Source organism: Stegostoma tigrinum, chromosome 28 (genome assembly GCF_030684315.1).
Source record: "Stegostoma tigrinum isolate sSteTig4 chromosome 28, sSteTig4.hap1, whole genome shotgun sequence".
Classification (NCBI taxonomy): Eukaryota; Metazoa; Chordata; class Chondrichthyes; order Orectolobiformes; family Stegostomatidae; genus Stegostoma; species Stegostoma tigrinum.
The window spans coordinates 26,381,473-26,406,220 of record NC_081381.1 but is presented as its reverse complement, the minus strand read 5'-3'; the positions used below and the strand labels follow the sequence as shown (position 1 = coordinate 26,406,220).

Genomic DNA, 24,748 nt, shown 5'->3' with positions numbered 1-24,748 from the left:
CAGGATTTGTGTCTACCCCATCACAGGATGACCCACACTCCCTGTAAAATACACTGAAAACAATCTCCTCAGGGTTTCTGGCGGCAGGAACATTTGTAAAGAGGGCAGTTTCCTGTGTCTGAGTAACGCCGTTCCCGGGTCTGCAGTCAGCCCATTTCCGGTTTGTTGGGCTGGACTTGCTTTACCTTTTGTTCGCAGTAAGCTACAATCTGCGCCGGTGAAGCAACTGGGGGATCAATTCCCCGCGCTCGCTTCAACTTTCTTGTCCAAGCAGCGTACAGATGCTGGTTATTCGGGTCTGCGGGGCTGGATTTTGAGAAATGTCTTTTGCAATTTGGCCTGTCTCTGTAGAGCACACCAGATCCCATTCTCAAACTCCAGCTGCCTGACTTCCCCAGTGAGATGAATGCTCTATCACAGTGGGACGTCCATGCCCCACAACTGAAAGCACTGAAGCACACTTGAGGCCTCGCGGGATATTTCAGCGAGAGAACTAGCGAGTCAGAAATCCGATTAAAGCAATCCATTCCCAAGCAGAGCAACCTGCCCACCCCAACTCAAATTCCAAATTTCTGTTCCTCTATCAGGTCCAATCTCTCCGGGAAATGGCTCAATTTCGTCCACTGTGCGCAGACAATTCCAGTGATGCCAAGTGTCGTGGCTACAGCAGAAATCAACACAACAGGGCAGCAAAGCGAAGTTTAGGATTATTAGCAGATATGATTTAACTAAATGGTGAGGCAGACTCGATGGGCCGAATGGCCTACTTCTGCTCTATATCTGTGGTCATCTGGTTTTATAGTAGTGATGAGCTGTTAAGCGGTTAAAAGTATCCTGCCTTGAAATACCACACGTACATTACCTAGTAAAGCATTAGGCATGTCCTAACTCCAATTCCTGTCACCACTGTCCTAGCCTCACACTCTGCAGGGAACAGTCCAAGAAACTGTCCAAGAAGTATACCATGTAGAAACTGTCCCGACTCTACACCCTATACGGATTATCCTAGGTCTATACCTTACACACATTTCCCACCTCCAAACAGTGTGGTGACTATCTCAGCTCTATTCCCCGAAGAGACTATCCCAGCTCTCTAGAGACACAATGCCCTGTGGAGGCTGTCACAGCTCCAAGCCCTGTAGAGTCTATCCCAACCCTATATCCTGTTGGAACTGGCTTAACGTTATATACTGTGGAGACTCTTCCAGCTCTATACCATGTAGTGACTACCCCAGCTCTACACCCTCTAGATACAATGCCAGCTCTAAAGAAATTGACCCAGCACTATGCGCTAGAGACTGTCCCAGCTCTATACAATGTAGAGACTATTCCAGCTCTGTACCCTGAAGAGACTATCCAACCTCTATACCCTGGAGGGCTAATACCAGCTCAATGCCCTGTAGATACTGCCCCATCTCTATAGAGGTTAATAAAATCATGAAGGGCAGAGATAAAGTGAATAGCAAAGGACTTTTCCCTAGGGTAGGGAAGTTCAAAACTAGACTGCATATATTTAAGGTGAGAGAAGAAAGATTGAAAAGGGACTTCAGGGGCAACTTTTTCACACTGAGGAAATTTCATTCTGTGGAATGAACTGCCAGAGCAAATGGTAGGTGCAAGTAAATTTACAACATTTAAAAGACACATTCATGAACAAAAAAGATTTAGAGGGATATGGGCCAAATGCAGGCAAATAGGACTAATTTAGTTGGGGAGACTTGGTTGGCATGGATGAGTTAGACCAAAGGGTCTGTTTCCATGCTGTATGATTCTATGACTCTATGCCCTGTTGAGACTGTCCCAGCTCAATACCTTGTAGAGTCTGTCCCAGTTCTGTACCCCATGGCGACTGTCCCAGCTCTATACACTGTAGAGAGTATCCCAGCTCCACAACTCCAGCTCAGTTCTCATAATGACTGAACTAGCTCCACTCTGTGGGCAAACTTTCCCAGCTCTAAACCCGGTTCTGTATAACACATGAACTATTTCAGTTCATTAAACTGTACTGTTTCTCATTGTTTTATGTAATATTTTAACTGTAGCAGTTCTTTATACTGCCGGGTGTATCAATATTCTATATTGTTATTGTTTTGATTCATGTATGGACTATTCAAGTTCTATAATATGTAGTTTCCCACAGAGCTGTATATTGAGGGGATTATCCTAGTTATGTAAAATACATGGATTATCATGGTTTTGAACAGTGCAGAAATGATCAGTGTTCTATGAAGTGCCACTGTCCCAATCTTGTTCACTGTAGCTGTAGGGAGCATCTCAGTGCTATACAATTTTGACTTATCACTGCCTATTGCACTGTAGGAACTATTCCAATAGCAAATTGTACATGAACCATTTAAATTGTGCCTACCATTTGGACTATACTAGCCCCATATATTTAAGGACTATTGAAGTTTTGGTTACCGTAGGGACATACCAGTTATTTGCACTATACAATACACTACAGGGATGAACCCAGTTTCATGTCATAACTATCCCAGTTTGTTACTCCCTATGGATCATTCTATTTCTCTTATTAGTGATTCTATCCTAATTTTACATGATTTAGGGACTATGCTGCTTTGTGCACTGTAGGAACTGTCTTTCTTTACATTTCCTTATTCCATCTTGGTGTGAGCATTACTGACAAGGTCATTTTATATTGCCCATCCTTAATTGTCCTTGAGTTGAGTGCCCTTCCTCGGCCTTTTCAGAAGACTACTTCTGAGTTGTAGTCATTGCAGCAAAGTAAGAAATACAGTAGCCAGTTTGCTCACAGGAAGCTGATGCAAACAACAATGTAATGACCACCAATGAGTCCATTTTTAGTGATGTTGCATGATCAATGAAACTCGCATTTAATTAGTACCTTCAACCTCATAAAACTTAAGATAATTTTCAAAAGTAAAATAAATTATGACATTGAGCCACATAGGGTGATATCAAAGCAAGTCAGCCTTGGTCGATAAGGGGCCACACAAAAGGCAGCTGCATACGATAAGGAGCATGGTGTTAAGGGTAATGTGTTAGCGTGGATAGAAGACTGGTTAACTAACAGAAAGCAAAAAGCAAGCATAAATGGGTGTTTTTCTCATTGGTAGTCAGTGGCTAGTGATGCACCACATGAATCAATGTTGGGACTGCAGCTGTTCATAATTTACATAGATTATTTAAAGTTGAAGACTAAGTGTAGTGTGTCTAAGTACACAGATGACACTAAAATGAGGAGTGGTAGAACAAAGTGTGCAGAGGACACTGAAAGCCTGCAGTGGGAAATAGATGGGTTAAGTGAGTGGGCAAAGGCCTGGCAGATGGAGTGCAATGTTTGTAAGTGAGGTCATCTACTTTGGTAGGAAAAACAGCAAAATGGACTATTATTGAAATGGTGAAAAATTGCAGCATGCTGCTGTGCAGAGGGACCTGGGTGTCCTTGTGCATGAATCAAAAATTCTGGTTTGCAGGTGCAGCAGGTAGTTAAGAAGGCAAATGGAATATTGTCCATCATTGCTAGAGAGATGGAGTATAAATACAGGGAGGTTGTACTGCATCTGTACAGGATGCTGGTGAGGCCACACCTAGAGTATTGTGTACAGTTTTAGTCTCCTTATTTGAGAAAGGATGTACTGGCACTAGAGAGGGTACAGAGGAAATTCACTAAGTTGATTTTGGAATTGAGAGCATTGGATTATGAGAAGAGATTGAGTAGACTGGAATTATACTCATTGAAATTTAGAAGATTGAGGTGACATCATACGGGAACATATAACATTATGAAGGAAATAGATAAGAAAGAAACAGAGAGGTTGTTTCCACTGGCGGGTGAAACTAGAACTGGGGACATAGCCTTTAAATAAGAGTGAGCAGATTTAGGGCTGAGTTGAGGAGGAACTTCTTCACCAAAAGGGTTGTGAATTTTTGGAATTCTTGCCCAGTGAAGCAGCTGAGGCTGCCTTGTTGAATGTTATAAGGCAGATATAGGTAGAATTTTGAACAGTACAGGAATTAAGGGATATGGTGAGCTAGTGGCTAAGTGGAATAAGTCCATGAAAAGAGCCATGATCTAGTTGAATGGTGGAGCAAGCTCAATGGGTCTCTTGGCCTATTCCTGCTCCTATTTCTTCTGTTCTTATGTAAATAGTTTGGTTTTAAGAGATGACAGAGGTGGAGAACTGGAGAGGTCTAGGATGTGAATTCCACGGCTTTGACCTGAGCAGCTGATGATGTAGCTACCAATGATGGAACAACATCTGAGGGTTACCTTTGGCCAGATACTGAACTGGGCCAACCATACAAATACTGTGGTCAGAAGGTCAGGTCAGAGGTTAGGAATTCAGCAATGAGTAACTCATCTGACTCCCAATACCCTCTGCACCAACTGTGCACAAGTCAACAGTGTGATAGAATACTTCCCACTTGCCTGGATGAGTTCAGCTCCAATTTAATGTGAGAAGCTCAACTCCATCTAGGACAAAGCAGTCTGCTTGATTAATGTTACATCCACAAACATACATTCCCTCTGCCATTGACCAACAGTGGTGGTAGTATACCCCATCTACAAGATGCATTGCAGAAATTCACCAAAACCCCTTAAACAACACCTTCCAAATGCATGCCTATTACTATCTGCAAGGACAAAGGTAGCAGATACAAGGGACGATCTCCACCCACAAGTTCTCATCCAAGCCACTCACCATGTATATTACTGTATAATATATCACTGTACCATCAGTGTCGCCAGGTCAAAATCCCTGAACCCTCTCCTAGGCAGTACAGTAGATCTATCTAAATCAAATGGACTACATCTTTTGCAGAAGGCAGCTCACCATTAGTTTCTCCAAGGCAAATGGAGATGGGCAACAAGTGCTGGTCCAGTCAGTAAAGCCCATATTCTATGAATGAAGCAAAAAAGAAACAATGAAAGTCAGATTTGTGCACAAGGCTGTAATTGCAAGAAGGTAGAGGTCTCAGAGTGCTGTAGGGTGAGAGGAGATTGCAGGGACAAGGAGGGATCATGCCCTAAAACAACGAGGAGAATTTTAACATTGAAGTGCTGTTATCTGGGAGTCAGTGTTGGTCTGTCATTGTTGAGATTGTGGGTGAGAGTGAGTCTTGCTATGAGTTTGCATATGGCTAACAGAGATTTGGACGTGGTTAAGTCATTGGAGAGCTGATGTGGGGAGATCCTCGAGGGGTGCACTAGAAGGAGTCCAATTTGGAGGTGCCAAGGGTCTGAGTGAAGGTTTCAATCAGAGCTGAACTGGGGTAGTTCCAGTTGTAGCCCAGATATGAAGTCAGAAGCTCAGCTCAGGGTCACATTAAGGACGGTAGTACTGAGGCAGCGTGGGGATGAGAAGTAAACAGGAGCTAAGATTATATCCTTGTCTGATTGTCGAGCTGACGATGTAGACTTGGGGCTGGGATATTGGGTACAGAGAATTGTCCGCTCTTCAAAATATTGCAATGGGATCTTTCTTCGTCCACCTTCGAGTGCAGATATATCCTCGATATAAAGTATCACGTGAAAGATCACCGTTCAACTTAGTATTCCCTACATTGGGGTGACGGCCGAGGCTATACCTCTCTGTTCTCCGGACCCCATAACCCCTTGATTCCAGAGGCCTGGGTACACCCGAGAGAGGCTCTGCACAACGTAATGACTCGTTTGGTTCTCAACAATACAGAGACCATCCTGGCCAGACAGCAACCCATCGAAAGTAACGACGTTGTACTGAATCCAATGTTGTAAAACCCTCAGAACATTGTAATAAACCTGTTCTTTAACATTAAACATTAAACTATTGAAGCAAACTCTGCACATTTGCTTTTCTGAAGTCGTTGACAGAGGGAGCGGTGACTGTCGCTTCAAAGCTCCCAGCAATTGAAGATGTTAACAGGCACTTTCTTTCACATCCAGCATGGGGTGGCTTACTTTTTTTGTCAAACGAATTTAGAAATACAAACATCTCAGAGAGATGTAACCAAACACGGAGAGTTGATTGTAATGAATGGGTGGGGGGGGGGGGGGTGGAAATTGCAGCCCCCTCTGCCATGGAGTGTGCAGCGGCCGGAACCTAATCCCCCTTTCATTTTAGCCGCCAGATGCCAGGAATCTTTATCTATTCCTCAACCCATCAGGCGGCTGATTATTTCACAAAAGCTGGTGATTGTACAAAGGAGAAAGCGGCGAGGACACGCCAGAGTAAAACCTGGGAGACATGCATCATTTACTCGCGTCCTCCAACTGCACCGCAATTCCCCACACAAGCGCAAGCCGCGCCGTCGCCCGCTCCGTCTGTTTGGCTCCAAGTCCCTCCGAGATCCCAGGATCTTGCGATGAAATGAAGAACCTGCTCCTTTCCCCAGGCCATCTCTGCTGTCCCCCACCCCGATGGTTGAGAGGCAGTTCTATTTGCTGAAGACAGGATGAGGGGTCCCAAACGTTCATTTTTAAGACAAAAAGCAGGAGAAATCTGAAACGGAAACAGAAAATGTTGGACATTCTGCCAGATCTGCGGGATTGAACGTTTAATAGAGAGAGTGTGGCTTTCTAATTCTGTGTGTATGCATTCCCATCTTGTTTGGTAGCTGTTTACAATCAGAAACTCTGACAGTTCCTTTCGGTATTTCTTAACCTCAGGTTAGCTCCGGAAACAAGGGGATTCTATTAAACTGTTCTTAGCGGGGGGTGGTGACGGCCTGCCTGTTAATTCAGGAAATCCAGGTAATGTCCTGGAGAATCCGGGTTCGAATCCCATTATGGAAGATGGTGGGATTGGAATTCAGTAAAACTCTGAAGTTAGGAATCTAATGATGATCGTGGACCTGTTGTCAGGGAACTCCCCAACTGATGAGAAATAATGGAAACTGCAGATGCTGGAGAGTCCGAGATAATCTGAGCTCCACACTTTGTTATCCCCATCTGATGCACTGATGTCCTCATATGTTCTGGCTCACTCCACACGTTGACTAAACAGACTGTAGTCAGTTAAACTCAGGGCAACACGCCGGGTGGTGTTAAATGAGGAGGAGGATTGAACAGTTGAGCTTCAAAATAAAAGAGAAGGCTAACTGAATGCAGGTCAATAACATGAGGAAGTAGAGGGGGGTGAGGGTGAAAAGTTCCAGGCGAGTATTGGGTTGCTCTCTCCTTGGTCAGACAGAGAGAGAGAGGCGACAGATGGTGAGTTCAATGGGTCACTATGCCTCAGGTGAGGGGTAGAATGGATATGGAGAAGATACCAGCCCCACTCAAAGCAGCAAATCCAATAGAGAATTCAGGAGGAACTTCTCCGGAGTTGGAGTGGGAGTGAAGAGGGTGGACGAGAGCGGCTCAAGAAGGCAGCTCACCACCACCTTCTCAAGGGCAGCTAAGGGCCAGCCCGGCCAGCAACACCCACGTCACATTAAAAAATTGTGTTTACAAAAATAAACTTGGAGTTCACCGCCACCAGAACGAGTTGAGCTGTATTTAAGAGGAAGGTCAACGCAGTGGACAGGGGCGCTGATAGGTTTAGCTAGAGATGGTAGACAGAGGTCCATGGAGCAGGTAAGCGAATGGCCGACCTTTGTGCTGGGGACCAGCAATGGAGGCGAGGCATTGCAGACTGCCGCTGAAATTTCAGTCGGTTTTCCCAGTAGCCGGCAGTTCCTACCTCCGTCTCGATCTGTGTACAAGGATTTCCGATTTGTAACCATTAGTACGGTCTGTGCTGATTGTAGACGGTGATGTCTGTCGCCTGTGCGGTACAGGAATGTTAATAGCTCTGTAAAATGCTGTTATTTCCTCGTTAACGTGCCCATTTTTTTGCATGGCTTAGCATCGCCCGCTTCATTGCGGATTGGCTGCGCTGGGATTTGGTGGCGGCTCCAAGGGTTTTGAACCCGGTTGGATGTAAACACTTATTTGCACTTGCCCTGTAATTTATCTGCCGATGAGGACTCGCACCTGGCTCAGGAGCTCCGGGTAGCAGCAGTCCACAATCACTCTTTAATTAAACAGCGGTTGGGGAGTGGAGAGGGGGGCGTGGGGAAGGATGATGGAGAGGGAAGGGCTGCCGAGCGGTCAGAGTGAAGCGTGGCTTAGAGTGACCACCGGCCCCAAAATGCAGACCCTACTTTGCATTAAGGACAACTGCGAACTCTCTGTTTAGCATATCATTATTGAATTTAAGGGAATTTGCGTAACTTTATCCGTAAAGGGATAACATTTTTTTTAAAGCCTAATGGTTGAAGAGAATGGTTGAGCCCAGTGTAGATGCTGCTGGGCTGGACTGGTACAGAGCCCGTGGGAATTCACTAGGCACATTGTGCCAGGGCCAGCTCTTTGATAGACCAGAAACGGAGAGGGATTTGGGACAAAATCGATCAGAGATCGCGTTCTCAAGCGCAGCCAATAGTTCAAATGTCTCCTATTTGCCCCAGCGAGTTCAGACAAGCGCTTATCCTCTCGAACGATTTCAAACACAATCGGGACCGTCTCGTATACCCAGTCAGTTCAACAGATTGCGATCAAAATTCACTCCATCAGTCGCAACCATGAGTTAGTTCAAACCGCACACATCATATATGAGGACAAGTCAACTTACAGACCACCAGAGGACCTACAAGTTGAGAAATATTTGTGATTATTCAAATTAAATTTGATAAATCTTGTTCCATCAACCTTAAGACTGTCTGTGAAATGAGGCCAGTTATTAACAATTTGTACGATGGACTTTCATTGCGTAGGGACAGGATTTAAAATAGGAACTGGGTGTAACAAATGGAAATTGTGTTTCATAAACTAAAGTTTTTTTGTAGATGTTATTAACAAAATTGATAAAGGAGATCCAATGGATGTAGTATGCTTAGACTTACAGAAGGCTTTTGATAAAGTTCCCCACAAGTGGCTGGTAAGAACAATTAAACAATGTAGGACATGAGGTAATACACTAATGTAGATTAATAACTGGCTAACAGACAGAAAACAGGAGGAATAAATGGGCCAGCCTCACACTGGCTGATTGTGACTAGTGGGTACTGCAAAAATCAGTACTTGGATTCAGCTGTTCACAATATTTATCAGTGACTTGGACATAGTGACCAAGTGTAATTTTTCCAATTTTGCAGATTACACAAAGCCAAATAGGAGTGTGTGTTGTGAGGATCTGGCTTCAGGAGAATTTGAACAGGTTTAGTGAAAGGGCATGAACATGGCAGGTGAACGTAATGTGGAAAATGTGAAGTTATCCAGTCTGGTAGAAGAATCAGATTATTTCTTCAACAGCAAAAGATTGGAAATGTCGATGTACAAAGTGACCTAGGTGTCATTGTCAATAAGTCATTTAAGGTTAGAAAGGCTAATAGAATGTTAGCTTTTAGTGCAGAGGACTTTTACGGCAGTAGTGAAGTCCTCTTTCAGTTGTACAAGAGCTTGTTTAGAGCACCTGGAATAATATGCACAATTTTGGTCTCTTTATCTCAAGAAATATATTATTGTGATAGAGAGTACAACAAAAGTTCACCAACTGTTTCCCAGGATAGCTAAACTGTTCTGTGAAGAGACACTGGATGAACTGGCCTTATATTCTCTCACTGAAATCTACAAAACACTTAAAGGGATCAAGAAGATGAATGTAGGTAAAATGTTTTCCAAGATAGGGAAATCTAAACCAGAGGGTGAAATATAAGAATGCCACTTAGCTCCTAGATGAGGAGAAGTTATTTTACTCTGAGGGTGAATGGTTGGAATTTGTAGTATCTGGATGTAGAATAGGGATTGGGTAGCTTGGGTGGACTGGATGTCAATTGAGCGCTGGGTGCGATGTAGGAGTGGTTATGGTATAAAGACTGGATGTGGAGTAGGGACAGTATTAAGGATTGCTGTGTGTTAGGAAAGTGTGGCATGTTATGTAAAGCTTGGGTGTGGATGTGTTTTCCGCATAGGGCAGGACTGGAGTTGTATGTAAGAACTGGATTAGCTGAAGGCTAAGAACACCAGTGAGTGAATATGGCAGATATTACATCACAGTGAGAAGTTTCAGAGGATCCCATAGGGGCAACTTGGTATATCATGCAGTACCAAGGGGAAACAATATAGAGTTATCTTGGTGGGTCTCTAGGGTCCTGATGATGCAGGATGTATATTATGAAGGAAGTTTGAAAGAACTTATGCGGGAGAATGTATGCTAAGAGAGAATATGACCAGTCCCATTGCCTCCTCCTCTGCCATTAAAATGCTGCTCTGAGAGATTATAAATGTGTCAGCGAATGTTTTTGGAGAATGAGTGAAAGATGGACAGAATGTAGGAGAATGCTTGCATTGAAGAAAAAATGGCAAAAAGAGAGAGAGTGAATGTGATTGGATTCTGCAGAATGGCTGAGTGGGGTAATGAGGATATGTGTGAAAGACAAACCTGTGGTCTAAAATTTCCTTCATTTAAATAACAAAAGTTTGATCAAAACTAGCTTTGAGCAAGCTGGGATTGTGACAGATTACTGTGACTGTAAAAGCATAAACACAACATTCATAATAATAGAAAAAAACCCAAAAGAACTGCAGATGCTGTACATCAGGTACAAAAACAGAAGTTGCTGGAAAAGGTCAGCAGGCCTGGCCGCATCTGTGAAGAAAAAGGTCAGAGTTAATGTAACAGAGCTCTGAGGAAGGGTCACTCGACCCGAAACGTTAATTCTGATTTTTATTCTTCATAGAAGCTGTCAGACTTGCTGAGCTTTCCCAGCAACTTCTGTTTTTATTCATAATAATAGGTTCAGAGACACATCTGCAGAGTACTTCTCAACATACACAACTCATTATTGCACAAGTGATCCAGAATACCACAGATTGTCAAGCACAATCCACACATACAATCATTAGAACAGCAGTGGGTATGCATGCTGCAGCAAATCACTGCATATCAATATTTGTCAGTATCCCTATATACAGACCACATAACCACCACTGCTTACGTAGTAACCACACTGCTCATTACAAAACCAGGGAAAACATCACCATGTATACATTGGGATTCTCTCCTTGCAGAAGGAGACTAATTCAACAAATAAATGGGTTGGATTTACCTGCGGGTTATCAGTCTCAAGAATCCCACAAAACCAGCCTGTGATCTGCTTTAGCCTCACCATGAGGGGCTAATGTGGAACACTGTGGGATAGATATTTTTCTGGATGATTGCAAATAACCTGAGAGATTAAGAACAGCAGATGTTTGAAGAAAGCACAAAAGTATGGAGAGAGGAGGTCATGTCAGTCATTGGCCGATTGAACACAGCTTCATCCCGTCACTGATATTATTTCAAAACCACCAGAATCCTAGTATCCATTGTCAATCAAGACATTGAACTTCTAAGCATAAAATGCTAGCTATAGCATTAATAGAGTAAAAAACATAGAGACTTCCACTGCAGTGTGGAGGTGATTTGTAAATGTGAGTTTTAAATGAATATTTAACACCAATCGTCTATCTCTGTCATTCCTCTCTATCTCTCCCCTAATCTATTTGTGTCTCTCTCATTGATTCCTACACTCTGAAATTCTTCACTGACTCCCTGCTCTGACATCTGCAGTCTGATGGTACTAACAGAAATTATTTTATTGGTATGTGTCTAAATCAATTTTTATTTTTTTCTGCTTGTGACATTCCAGATTATCGTGATTTAATTTGCTAAAATGCATTTCTTCACTTGCTTAAATGAATGTGAGTGAGCTGACCTCAAACTGCAGGTTTATAGTGACACAAGTTACAATTTGGACCAGCCAAGGAGCGAGAGGCTGAATGGAGAGCAGAGATAGGGCGAACGGGGATGGGGAGAAAGATGCTGAGTTCATCTCTAAATATATTTGGAGGAAGAGACTGGAGATGTAGAAATTTTACATCACGAAAGGCAAGTTAGGAATTTGGCTTCAGCAGTTCCTTCCCTCAGTGCCGCTACTCATGGGCTGCCAACATTTCATTCAAGTCAGATCCACAGTGGGTGTCTATACAAGGACAGCAACCAGCAACTGGCCCAGGATCCTAGCCCACTCTCTCCAAACACATTACAGACATGGGCTCTAATGAGCCCATCAGACAGGGTGTGAATAATGGGACCAGCTCCTTTTACAAGACACTGTCCCGCTAAACTGGCTCCCCTGCCCACAACAAAAACTAAAACATTTTCAACTGTTTTCAATTTCAAATAATCAGAGAGGGCACAGAGCTCCCATTAGAAAACCAAACACAATGAAATCATTTAATATCAAAATGGAAAGCATTTTATAATTTAAGTAATGCAAACAGGACAATTAAAGAAACTTAAATTATTTCTCCTTAATACGTTGTCCCTAAAATAAATCACCATTTCAATTCTGTGAAGAGGCAGAAGCTGATATATTTGTCAGCCGTGGCAGGTTGAACTGATGATCTGTTAATACAGGGCCACTCGGACAGTGAAAAGAGAACTCGCCTCTAATTCCAACCTTCTATTCTTTGAGTTGGAGCCGAGTATTTTTTTTGTCTCCTTCCTGGCTTTGATAATGTGACAAGCTGATGTCTGTCACACACTCTCCTCTCTCACCCCGTTCAGAAAGGGAACCTTCTGTTTTTCAACTTCTGAGAATCACTCCATCAACCAATTCAAGCGGATTAATTAACTCTTCCAAAAAGTTTATTAAGAGGCCAGAAAACAATGGGGACTAAAGGAGAGAAGCAAGTAGGCAAGTGAGTTCATCAACTCCCAATCAGGCCTCCCTCACAAAAGCTGCTGCCTGAATACTTCCCAATAGGACCTCTCACAAAAGTGACACCATCAAACCAGACAACAGTATGTTAAAAGGGAAAGAGACTTATTTCAGCCGCTCTCCTTTCTTAAAAAAAATCTATGGATCTGGGCCGCTTTTCGCATTAATGTACATCTGCACTCTTCAGAGTGTTCAGGGCTCCCCCCCAGGCTGTCTCAGTGTCAGCCTGGTCTTTTTGCTGCTGATTGTCTGTAATCAGACAGACAAAGGAGGCAGCTTAAAAAAAGGTTGGAGTTGTAAGGAAAGGATGTGGATCTGAAACCTTTGCACCAGTACCTGCCTCCCTTTGCACACGCTGCCTGGCCTACAGCTTCCAGCATCCTCTCGTTTTAATATAGCCAAAGCGTTTGTACCAGTTTATACTCTATAAACTGCTTTGGAAATGTGCTAATTGCTTGAGTTTGGGTATCGTACCTGAAGACCCATTCCATTTGCTCTCTTCATCTTATTTTCAACATGTGTTTTCATTCATTTTACTCTAATTCAATGGGTGAGTGAAGTCACCAAAAAAATTGAGAGTTTGACAAAGACAAAGAGTAATGTTTTAATCCCAACTTGAGGTGAGGAGCATCTGTGTAAGAACAAAATTTGTTTTTCCAGAAGGATGGTTTTAATGAGGTTATACAGAAGGAATAACATAAATAATGGAAAACACAAACAGCCAGTGAAGGTTTATGATTCAGGGCAGTAACCACAAACAGCGGGACAGTGAGGGACAGTGTGGGACCGAGCCAGCCAACTCACGAGCCCCATTTATTGTTTAAGACAATGTTTAATGAGAGAAAGAACTTTTAAAGAGCAACATAAAGGAAGTAGGAGAGCTAGACAATCAGACAGTGAGGGAGGGAATTCTAGAGCATAGACTTTGGTGTTTGGAGGCACAGCAGCCAAAGGTGCAGTGCTTAAAGTTGAGAACGCTCAAGGCTCCAGAGATGGAGGAGTGCAGAGGATTGAGAGGCTGTAGAAAATTACTGAGATAGGGAGTTGTGTAGCCATGGAGGGATTTAAAAGAAAAATAACTTATGATGCCTACTCAATAAAGTAGCAATGCTCCTATCACACTCTGGCAGACACATTGAGCATTGTAAGTTGGTCACTCTAGTCTAGCACTGTTTAATTAATTTATTGAGGAAATTATCAAACCCTTGCAGCCCTTCATAGAAGCCCTGTGTCCCAGCAGCATAAAATTTCTCGTGATCAGGAACGCTAAGTTACTTTGATGATGATCCTGTGAACTGCAAGCAACAGGGTTCCTTGTATCTCATAATGCAAAGGCCTGGCTGAGGAAAGTTGCATTTGTTTGAAGTGTGGAGGACAGAACACAGAGTGAGATTACTGCTTCTCATTAGTAAGTGGTTGTGATCTTCTCAGCAAATTAAAGAAAGACAGGGAATCTTGAAAATATAAACATGAGACCATGAGTAATGAAACAAAAGACAGGAAAAGAGAGGCAGAGACAGAATGAGTGTAAGAGGAAGAGAGAGAGAGAGAGAGAGAGAGAGAAGTAGACAGATGAAGTGGAAGCGAGTGGGAGGATGTGTAGACCTGTAAGAGTGAGGGAGGAGCAGTTTGGAGGTGAGATTGGGACTGGGAATAGACAGTCATGGGTGGGAGTGGAGGGGGAGTGGGAGTTGCGTGGGTTAGAAATATTGCAGAAACTATGTGGGTCTGGGAGAATGAGTGCAATGTGAGGTTGTGACTGGGGTGAGGGTATGTGGTTCCTGCAGTGGAGATGTGGGGGCCTGGGAGTGAGGGTGGGGTTGTGTGGGGCTGGGAGTGAAGGTGGGGGGTGAGCTGTGTGGGGCTGGGAGTGGGGTTGAGGCCTAGTGGTTGGGCAATTGTGTGGGGAGGGGAGTGAGGGGAGAAAGATGAGGCTGGGAATGTGTGGAGGAGCTGAGAGTAGAAGGGGGAGCTTTGTGGAGTTTAAAGTAAAGGCTGATCAAACATGATCACTTTGTGTTTATAAAACTTTTGATATGATTTATCATTGAATCATAGAATCTCTATAGTGTGGAAGCAGGCCGCTGTAGCCTGTGAACCATGTGACCAACAACATCCCATTCCTATGATAAACTAATCATTGAGTTGTGGAAGAAAAGGAGAAAGGGATAATGAGGTAGTGTCTTCAACATTGTGTGTATGAACCAGCAAAAGGCAAGTGAAACAGTACATACTGACTCATTACCAAAACTCAAAATCATGGCATTGAAGTGACAGTAAAAGCATGGACTGGTAATTGGCTGCAGGACATAAAGTGGAGGTAAGTATACAGTGATGGGGAGAGATGTAACTCGGTGGTGAGTGTTGGGACATCTGGTCAAACAACAGAACGTACAAAAGCAAGAAAGTTCTGCTAAACATTTCTAGAAATGGTTGGTTTGGGCCCAGTTGGTTTTCTGTGACTAAATCTTGTTACCAAACTTTAGAATGGAAATCAAGGTCTTGGAGAGAGTATGCAGCAGCAACTTACACATCTTGTGGTGGAGATTAAAGCCTATCAATTCGTGGGGAGAAGAGAGAAGCTTAGATTGTTCTCTTTAAAGTAGAGAAAGTTACCAGGAGTCTTGCTGAGGTGTTCAAATTGACATACAGTTTCTGGGAAAGTTAATGAGGAGAAACTTTCCAGTGACAGGAAGCTTAACAAACAGAGGGCAAAAATTTAACATAATTAGCAAAAAGAGTCATAGGGTTAGATGAGGAAATGAAGGATTTTAGGATCTGGAAGGCACTGACTAAAAGGAAGCAGATTCCACAGCAACCATCAAAAGGGAATTAGATAAATGCAACAGAGGAATGAACTGCATAGCTCCTTCAAAGAGCCAGTAAAGATACAATGGGCTGAAAATTTGCTTTCTGTATCATTCTAGAAGGCTATTCGGGCCCATGAACCTGTTTCACCAATCGATTAGATCCTGCAGGTCAACTTCAAATCCACTGATACCCTAAACCAGCAAACTTTGATTGAACTCAGGTCTGGGAAATCTGATTGCCTCCCAGTATCCATAACCTTTGACAGACCAAGTTCCTAATTTCCAATATTCTTTGCAAGCTGCTTAATGGCACCATCACATGGACATACAATTTTAACCTTGTTTTTATGTAATCTAAAGACAACAGGTTCTGTGGCACCCTGATCTCTAAGCATGGGACTTATGATAGATTATGGCTTTGGAAATGAGAATTCCTTTGTCAGTTTGTGTGTGTGTGTGTCTCTCTCTCGCTCTCTCAAAGAACTGGACGCTGGTTCATAGCTGATTGAGCACAGACTGCCCCCCGACCTCTGACCTCACTAACCTATACTTAGCACATTGAAAGAGGAACAAGTGTCAGTGGGGTTTGACCTGGTCTAGGCCGGGATCAGAGGGCCAGCAGGAGGCAGAGACATAACCCTCCTCTCAGGCCAAGCAAGGGACCAAGAGGACAGAGACTGATTGAATTAACCCTTCAGCTGCTTTCCCAGGACATAGCAGAACGATAGTTAGAAGCTCCCTTTCTGCCTGCTTTGTTTTAGAAGTGCAATGTTCAGTGTGGGTAGCCATGCAGATTAACCAGACCAGGCCTGAGCAAAACTGGGGACAGTATTCTGAGCATTTCCATTGGCTTCACTGCCCTGGGTTAGGGAAACAAGAGATTTGGTTTATGTTCCTGCTCCTAGTCACTGTCCAGCACATGTATGGAAGTTACAACTGGAAAGGATCACACTGACTGCGATAACCACTCCACCTGATGCATGGTACATGGCTTCCATATGAATAATGGCCAGTTGCAGGGAGATCGACGCCTAAAAGCCTGAACCCCAGGGACACTCAGCACCTTCAGGAGAGGGGGTGGGATCACCGTGCCCCAAGGACAGACAGCACCTTCAGGAGGGGACGGGGTGCTGTACCCCAGGGAGACTCGCACCTTCAGGAGAGGAGGGGGAGCTGTACTCCAGGGAGACTCAGCACCTTCAGGAGAGGAGGAGGTCACCGTGCCCCAGGGACAGACAGCATCTTCAGGAGGGGAGGGGGAGCTGCACCCCAGGGAGACTCAGCACCTTCAGGAGAGGAAGGGGGAGTTGTACCCCAGGGAGAGTCAGCACCTTCAGGGGATAAGGGGGAGTTGTACCCCAGGGAGAGTCAGCACGTCCAGGACAGGAGGGGGGAAAACTTATTGAAAATTTCGAGAAAGTGTAATCTTAAAGATGTCGTGTAAAAGAGTGAACTTCACTGAGCTGTTTAACTTTACTTAAAAGTTCTGAATTCTCCCTTGCTCATTCTACTTCTTTAAAAATACCACTTAAACGAAGCTAAGTCTGGCTTGTGATCAGGTGCAGCATCTGGTTTTACCATAAGCAGTTCAGCCGTGAATTGTAAACTCTCAGCCAGCTTGGATCTCTTTGATTTACTCCGCCATTTCCCAGACCCCCTCCTCGAGTTTCTCGTTGTAAAATGTGAGGCTCTTTTGAGAGAGTTGCAAAGTTCGCTGGACTTTCTGCTCCCTTGCTCCTCGAGATGCTGCTACTGTGCAGATATTTTAAACAGCAGCTCAGACTCCAGCTGAGCCAGTTAGCCAGTGCACAATAGTTAAGTACATATTAACTCAATTAATTAACTAGCAAAACAATGCATTTAGGCATTAACTTTCCCAAGAGACCAGCCCTGCAATAAACAGAACTGTTTGCTGCATTGATCTTTGTCACTGTTGAACCCACCCCCAACAGCCTCAGCCTTAAATCAGTCAGCTGCTGTGCCTTTAATTCATGTGCAATCATTTCATGTTTCCTTGGTTGACATTGGATGTATTAAATCTGAAAGCTATTTGTGTCATCAAGGCAGAAAGACAGAGAGAAAAGTCATCAACAGAAGGAGAGACAACTCAGGCAAAAGAAAATGATCGAGATAAAAACAGAAAGAGGAGTAGAAAGATCCCAGTATTGAAAAGGGTGAGAGAAGTGATGCGTTCACACTAATGCACACACACACAAACTTGACACAGAGTAATGCTGTTCTGCAATAAATATCAATCTGTAAATTGTTTGAATTCTTACAAAGTTGAGGTGAGTTTCTGAAACAGATTTTAAACCAGTCTCAACCAGTTGAAGGTTGGTAGCAAGATTTTTGACTGTACAAATGATCTGGAGGCTACACTCACAATGCAAGATGCTTTGACTGTGTGTAGCTCAAACCTATATGTGTGTTGAAGTGCATGTGGGTGTGTGAGATGCATGTGAGAGAGTTATGTCTGTGAGATATGTGTGTTAACTGTGTGAGAGATATGTGTGTGTTGACATGTGTGTTGAGGTGTGTGTGCGTGAGAGATGTGTGCATTGAGAGGTGTATGTGTGTGCAAAAGAGAGGTGTGTATGAAAGGTGTGCACGCTGATATGTATGTGTGATATATGCACGTTGAGGTGTTTGAGGTATGTGTGTAAGAGACGAGCGTGTTGAGGTTTGTATGAAATATGTGTGCGTTGAGGGGCGCATGTTGACGTGTATGTGTGTTGAGCTGTGTCTATGAGAGATATGTGTGCATTGATGTGTGTGTATGAGAGATGTGTGTTGAATTGTGTGTGTGTGTGTGTGCGGGTGTGAGGTAGCTTTGCCTGTGATGTGGGAGCTTTGATGCTGATCTGTGAGGAGTTAGTTCTTTGGTACTTTATCTCATTGCCTGGAGACAGGCAACAAATCAAAGCCTCTGTTTATGGTGCACTGACACCTGACAATTTGGTGCCACTGAAATGAGGGGAGTAGAACTGGAGGATGTAAGTGAGGGGTGCTGGGAATGAAGGAGGAGGTGTTGAGGAGGCAGGGAGATGGGGTGAGGAAGAATTTGGGGTATTGGACAGGAAGAACGTAGATGGAGAAAGTTGAAAGATGGCGTAGTGGGGTGAAGAGGGTTTGGAAGGAGCTATGGAGTAGGATATTGCCAAGATGTATTGAAATGAAGGGAAACTATGTATGTCTTCCCTTCCCGGCAGACCCTGATAATGCAACCCCAAAACCCCAGCAGTCAGTTGCAAACTGGCCTTCATGTGGATTGAGTTGTATTGAGTTGTGTCAGCACTGTGACCTGTGACTGGTTTTGCTGATATATTAACAACAATTCCAGCTATTTTTCTTCCATGGCTAATAGATCCCTTTGCGAGAAGATCCCATTGAATGTAGAATGTGATTTTTTTTCCCACTAATTGTGTAAAATTCAGAAATCCTTGTGATTGATGAGGAAGACATGACTTTTACTTTTCCCAGTGTGTTTGGAATAAGTATCCGATCACATGGTAATCTGCTTTGGTGATTAACGGATACCTTGTGTGATCCTATGACTCAATAAAACATACATCTGAGCTAGCATAATGTTTGAAGCAGTATCAGCTCCCTAAAAGGCAATTATACTTTCATTTCACTGCACCCCCAACCCCATATCTCTTTTTTACTCTTTCTCCCTCCATTCCCAAACAGATGGTTGGAAAGTCCAGCCTGCACAAATATCTAGGTTTCAATCCCTGCCTGGCAGAAAAGATGTTTAAGCTTTGGGCATTATACAAGGTGCAGGTTATAAAGCCCTCAGTACCCAAAAATGCATGCCATGATGAACAGCTATTTGGTTACCATACCCAAATAAGGAACCAACACTTAACAGGGGTGATAATTTATGGAATTGAAGGCTACTGTGCAACATTCAAAAAGGAAACTGATAGATTTCTGACTGAGGGTGGGTGGAGGAAGTGTGTTCAATACCTGAGTGAAAACAGAGCTGAAATAACAGGGACAGATTACAGGCAGGAACTTCAATGTCAGGAAAGAGAAGGTGGCAACTTCAGAACCACGACCACCTCATTATTTCAGTTACTCCACCTCGCCCACAGTTTCCAATCCTGTATATCTCCGAGCCCAGGATCTTTGCCATTTCCCATCCCTCAATGTGAAAATTCAACAACAACTCACATCCAGCTGATCCCAGCAAAAGGAAAATGGCCTGGTCATTAGTCTATATGATATTTCTGTTATTAACACAAAATATGTAGTTCAAAATGAAGAGAAAGCAACAAGAACAAGCCAAAACACAGGGCATTTAGCGAAGGAAAGATTATCCTGGTTTGAGGTATGATTTACTGTGTCCACTGTCTCTGTATCCTTTGTCAATCTTTCTCTCTGTTTGTCTCATTCTGGTTCAGACAATCTGTCCCTGTAGTTGTCACCCTTATCATTGAGTCAGATAGTTATGGGCTCAAGTCTCATTCCTTACTCACACGGACTGGCATTCTAGTGCAGTACTGAAGGAGTGCTGCACTGTCAGAGGTTCTGCCTTTTGGATAAGAATTTAAACTGAGGCCCTGTCTGCCCTTTCACATAAATTTAAAGTTCCACTGCCAGTGTTTCCAAGAACAGCAAATGAGGGTGGCACTTATTCTCTGTTGTCCCAGTCAATACTCTTTCTTCAACAAACATAACTAAAATTGTTTATCTGGTCAACTATTTCACCATTGGTATGGGACCTTTCTGGGCACTGACGAGGGCACACCAGTCTCTACGTTTGAAATGTCATTGCATTTAATTTATTATCTATAGAGCTCTTCGAGATGTTCAGTGTATATGTAAATGCACATTTTCCTGTCTCTTTTCCTCTATTTATTTTATTTCCCTCTTTCTTCTTCCATCTGTTATTTGCTGTCTATTCTCTATCTGTCATTCTCTGTCCATGTAAGCATAGACTGAGGGAATGAGTTGTAAGGGACCCCTGTGGTCATGGGCTCTCACACTCGGGCAGGTTTGGCAAGGGTCCTGATCAATTTGAGACCACTGTACTCACAGAAGTTTGAGAATGTCTTTTGAGAATTTGAAAGCTATGATAAAACAAACAGAATTTGTGAAAACCGTGTCCAGATTATTTTACCAAATGCAGAGTTTGTATCAACAAACCACTGCTGCAGGGAGCCTTTCTAGAGAGATTGTGTTACAGTTTGGGGATATTAACTGTTCCGGGGAAGTTGTGCTTCCTAAGATGTCACTAGTCTCAGAGATTGACCAGCAGCCTGCTGTGTTGTGTTGGTATTCCACCTCAGCTGAAGGTGCTGACCCTCCCTGGGGCTCAGCTCCCCCTCCCCTCCTGAAGGTGCTGACCCTCCCTGGGGCTCAGCTCCCCCTCCCCTCCTGAAGGTGCTGACTCTCACTGGGTCTCAGCTCCCCCTCCCCTCCTGAAGGTGCTGACTCTCCCGGGGTACAGCTCCCTCTCCCCTCCTGAAGGTGCTGACTCTCCCCGGGGTACAGCTCCCTCTCCCCTCCTGAAGGTGCTGACTCTCCCGGGGTACAGCTCCCCCTCCCCTCCTGAAGGTGCTGACTCTCCCCGGGGTACAGCTCCCTCTCCCCTCCTGAAGGTGCTGACTCTCCCGGGGTACAGCTCCCTCTCCCTTCCTGAAGGTGCTGACTCTCCCTGGGGCTCAGCTCCCCCTCCCCTCCTGAAGGTGCTGACTCTCCCTGAGGCTCAGCTCCCTCTCCCCTCCTGAACGTGCTGACCCTCCCTGAGATTCTGAGTGTTTGCCAGGATTGAGTTTCACCAGCAACAGGTGCCCCATGTTATCACAACCAAGTCCTTCATATGTGCAAATGTTGACTAGCAATTCAACTGCAGGCAGCCTCACCCCCTCGTGCCGTCTACATTTCTCCATTTATCAGTAGACAGACCCTGGAGAATAATCTGGGGTGGGAATCTGGCCTGACATTCCCTTCTCGGTGGCTGAGAGTGGTGAGAGCATTTGGAACCCCGCTTAACTACCAAATGGGCTGTGCCTGGCTCACTTGGCTGAGGGTGGGGTTAAAACTGGGATCTTCGTTCACTCTGTGATAAGGATGGTGCATGTACCCACTGAGTCACGATGGGGAGTAGGGACTGAAGCAAGGTTCCTTTGTGTCACGATTATGCAGTAATTAAGAAGTCAGATACCTGGTGAGATCACAGGGCCCGTCTCACTAACAAGCAGCATGGTCCAGTGGCTCAAACATGGACATTAGCTCATGCCACTTATGGGCAGAAAATTTCCCATTTTATGCTTTTCAGTGAGTTTGCCAGAGACTGTCAGCAGATTCATTTCTACGTGAGATTTTCACACAAACAAAGGCAGTAAATGGTTCTACCCTGAGTGTTGCAAATCAGTAATTTGTTCAGACTTTTACACCAACTTAATGTATCAAAGACCTGCTTGGCGAGCCCAGCAGCAGGGTCTGACCAGCTGGGATGCAGTTCACTGTTTCCACTCCCCTTTGAGGGGAACAGGAGGGGGAAGGGAGAAGCGGGGGGAGGTTGTTGTTGGGGAAGTTTATTGATGCCTGGCTGGTCTTGTGAAATCTTGAGCATATCTTTTCACCTCTCACTCTGAGCTGAGGCAGATCCGCAAGTTACTTCTTTTTAAAATAACTCGTGCAACAAAAAATTTCATCATGCGCTTATTTGAAAGCTTTCTTTTTGAAGTTTTCAGTCTGTGCCTTTTTATTAAAGAATTTGTTTTGGGGTGAAGGTTTGAGTGTTGTTTCAGAAAATAAGACTGCTTTGTTTTCCTTCTAAACGGCTCAGGAGACACTAGTTTGAGGACCACTGGCATATCCCAGTATTTCATTCCATCTTCACACCCCTGCCTGTCTCTGTGACCACTGCCACACTCTGGGAACTCTGTGCTCATGCAGTTCTGGATTCTTGCACACCTTCCCCACCCCCCTGCAAATTCCTTCACCACACCATTGACAACGATGCCTTCAGCTGTACAGGCTTTAGAATTCCTAACTCTCCATAGAATCCCAACAGTGTGAAAGCAGGGCCATTCGGCCAATCAAGTCCACACCCACTCTACAAAGCACATCCATCCAGACCCACGCCACCCCACCCTATCCCTGTAACATTGCATTTCCCATGGCTCATTCACCTAGGCTGCACACCCTGGACACTATGTGGTAATCCACTTAACCTGCAAATCTTTGGACGTGGGAGGAAACTGAAGCACCCAGAGGAAACCCACAGAGGAGAATGTGCAAACTCCACACAGACAGTCACCTAAGGTTGGAATCGAACCTGAGTCCTTGGTGCTAGCCACTGAGCCACCCTCTGTTTTTGTTTGTTCATATTTTCACACACAGTTTTCATTGCCTGGGGCATAGTGAGGAACATGTTGGAAAGTTTTTATCAACATGTTTGAAGCACATCACAAACTCTCCCTCTGTGACCATTGAACCCCTCAGATTTTATTTCAGAGACAGAGGAGGGACATACCTAGTCATGAGACCTCTCTCACTCCTTTTTAATGATGTTCTTTAAGTTCCCTTTTTGACCAAGCCTTTGTCCACTTGCCCTAAAATCTCCTTACAGAACTAACGTATCTCTAATTTTGACTAATAACATCCCCAGGAAACTCCCTGATGTCTCAGCAAACTGTATGGGCTACATAAATGCAAATTGTTGTTGAGGCAGCTAGACAGCATCAGGAGGTTAGCCAGCAACTAAAACCATCAAAGTTAAACCTTGAATGACTTCTTCTTGAATACTCTGCCTAGCAAAGGTCATATTTGTCTTTCTCTAGACCTTGAAAGAAAGATTCAGCAAAGTCTATGGTTATTGTGCCTGTTTTTCACAGTGCTCAGCAGAAGCATATTCCAGTGATAAGGAAGAACTTTAGGAAAAGAGAGCCAGCCATGGATGTCTAAGGAAATAAAAGAAACTATCAGATTGAAAAAAAAACATATACAAAAAAGCAAAGAGTAGTGGGAAACTCATAGACTGGGAAATCTTTAAAGGCCAACAGAAAGCCGTGACAAAAGTTATAAAGAAAAGTAAGATAGATTATGAGAACAAACTAGCTCAGAATATAAAAACAGGCTGCAAAATTTTCTATAAATATGTAAATCGTAAAAGAGTGGTGAAGGTAAACATTGGTCACTGAGAGGAAGAGAAGGGCAATTTAATAACTGGGAATGAGGAAGTAGCCGAGGCATTAAACAGTTACTTTGTGTCAGTCTTCACAGCGGAAGACACAAATAACATGCGAAAACTAGTGGCAAGAAAGTTACAGCAGGTGAGGACCTAGAAACTATCATTATCACTAAGGAGGCTTGGCACGCTAATGGGGCTAGAGGTAGACAAGTCTCCAGGCCCTAATGAAATGCATCCCAGGGTACTAAAACAGGTGATGTGGGAAAATAGCAAAATGCACTAATAATTATTAACCAAAATTCACTGGATTCTGGGCTGGTCCCCGCAGTTTGGAAAACAGCCAATGTGATGCCACTGTTTAAAAAAGGAAGTAGACAAGAAGCAGTTAACTATAGGCCAGTTAGCTTAACTTCAATAGTGGGGAAAAAGCTTGAATCTATCATTAAAGAAGAAACAGCAAGACATCTCGATATAAATTGTCCCACTGGGAACACCCAGCATGGGTTCATGAAGGGTAGGTCATGTTTGACTAATTTGGTGGAATTCTTTGGGACATTACTTGCATGGTGGACAATGGTAAAGCAGTGAATGTGGTATATCTGGATTTCCAGAAGGCATTTGACAAGGTGCCACATCAAAGGCTGCTAAATAAGATAAAGTTGCATGGTATTACAGGTAATGTATTAGCATGGATAGAGGACTGGTTGACCAATAGAAAGCCAAGAGAAGGGTTAAGTGGGTGTTTTTCTGGTTGGCGGTCAGCGGCTAGTGCTGTGCCTCAGGGATCAGTGTTGGGACCGCAATTGTTTACAATTTACATGGATGATTTAGCGTTGGGGACTAAATGTGGTGTGTCAAAATTTGCAGATGACACTGATGTGAGTGGTAGAGCAAAGTGTGCAGAAGACACTGAAAGTCTGCAAAGGGATATAGATAGTTTAAGTGAGTGGGAAAAGGTCTGGCAGATGGAGTACAATGTTGATCAGTGTGAAGCCATCCATTTTGGTGGAAATAACAGCAAAATGGACTATGTTTTAAATGGTAAAAAATTTCAGCACGCTACTGTGCAAAGGGACTT

The 24,748-nt window shown here is 43.9% G+C and overlaps 1 protein-coding gene across 5 annotated transcripts in view; it reads left to right on the top strand.

Annotated features, from left to right (window-relative positions):
- Positions 1-24,748, top strand: part of LOC125466662 (paired box protein Pax-7) — a 128,605-nt gene that overhangs the window by 21,447 nt on the left and 82,410 nt on the right. Inside the window, exon 5 of one of the 5 annotated variants that reach the window (XM_048561487.2) lies at positions 588-2,851. The exons of the other annotated variants lie outside the window; for them this stretch is intronic. Within the exon in view, the coding sequence (XP_048417444.1) occupies positions 588-646 (59 nt within the window). The 3' untranslated portion in view covers positions 647-2,851. Of the gene's footprint in view, positions 1-587; positions 2,852-24,748 lie in introns of those variants that run through there. 5 annotated transcript variants of the gene reach the window in all.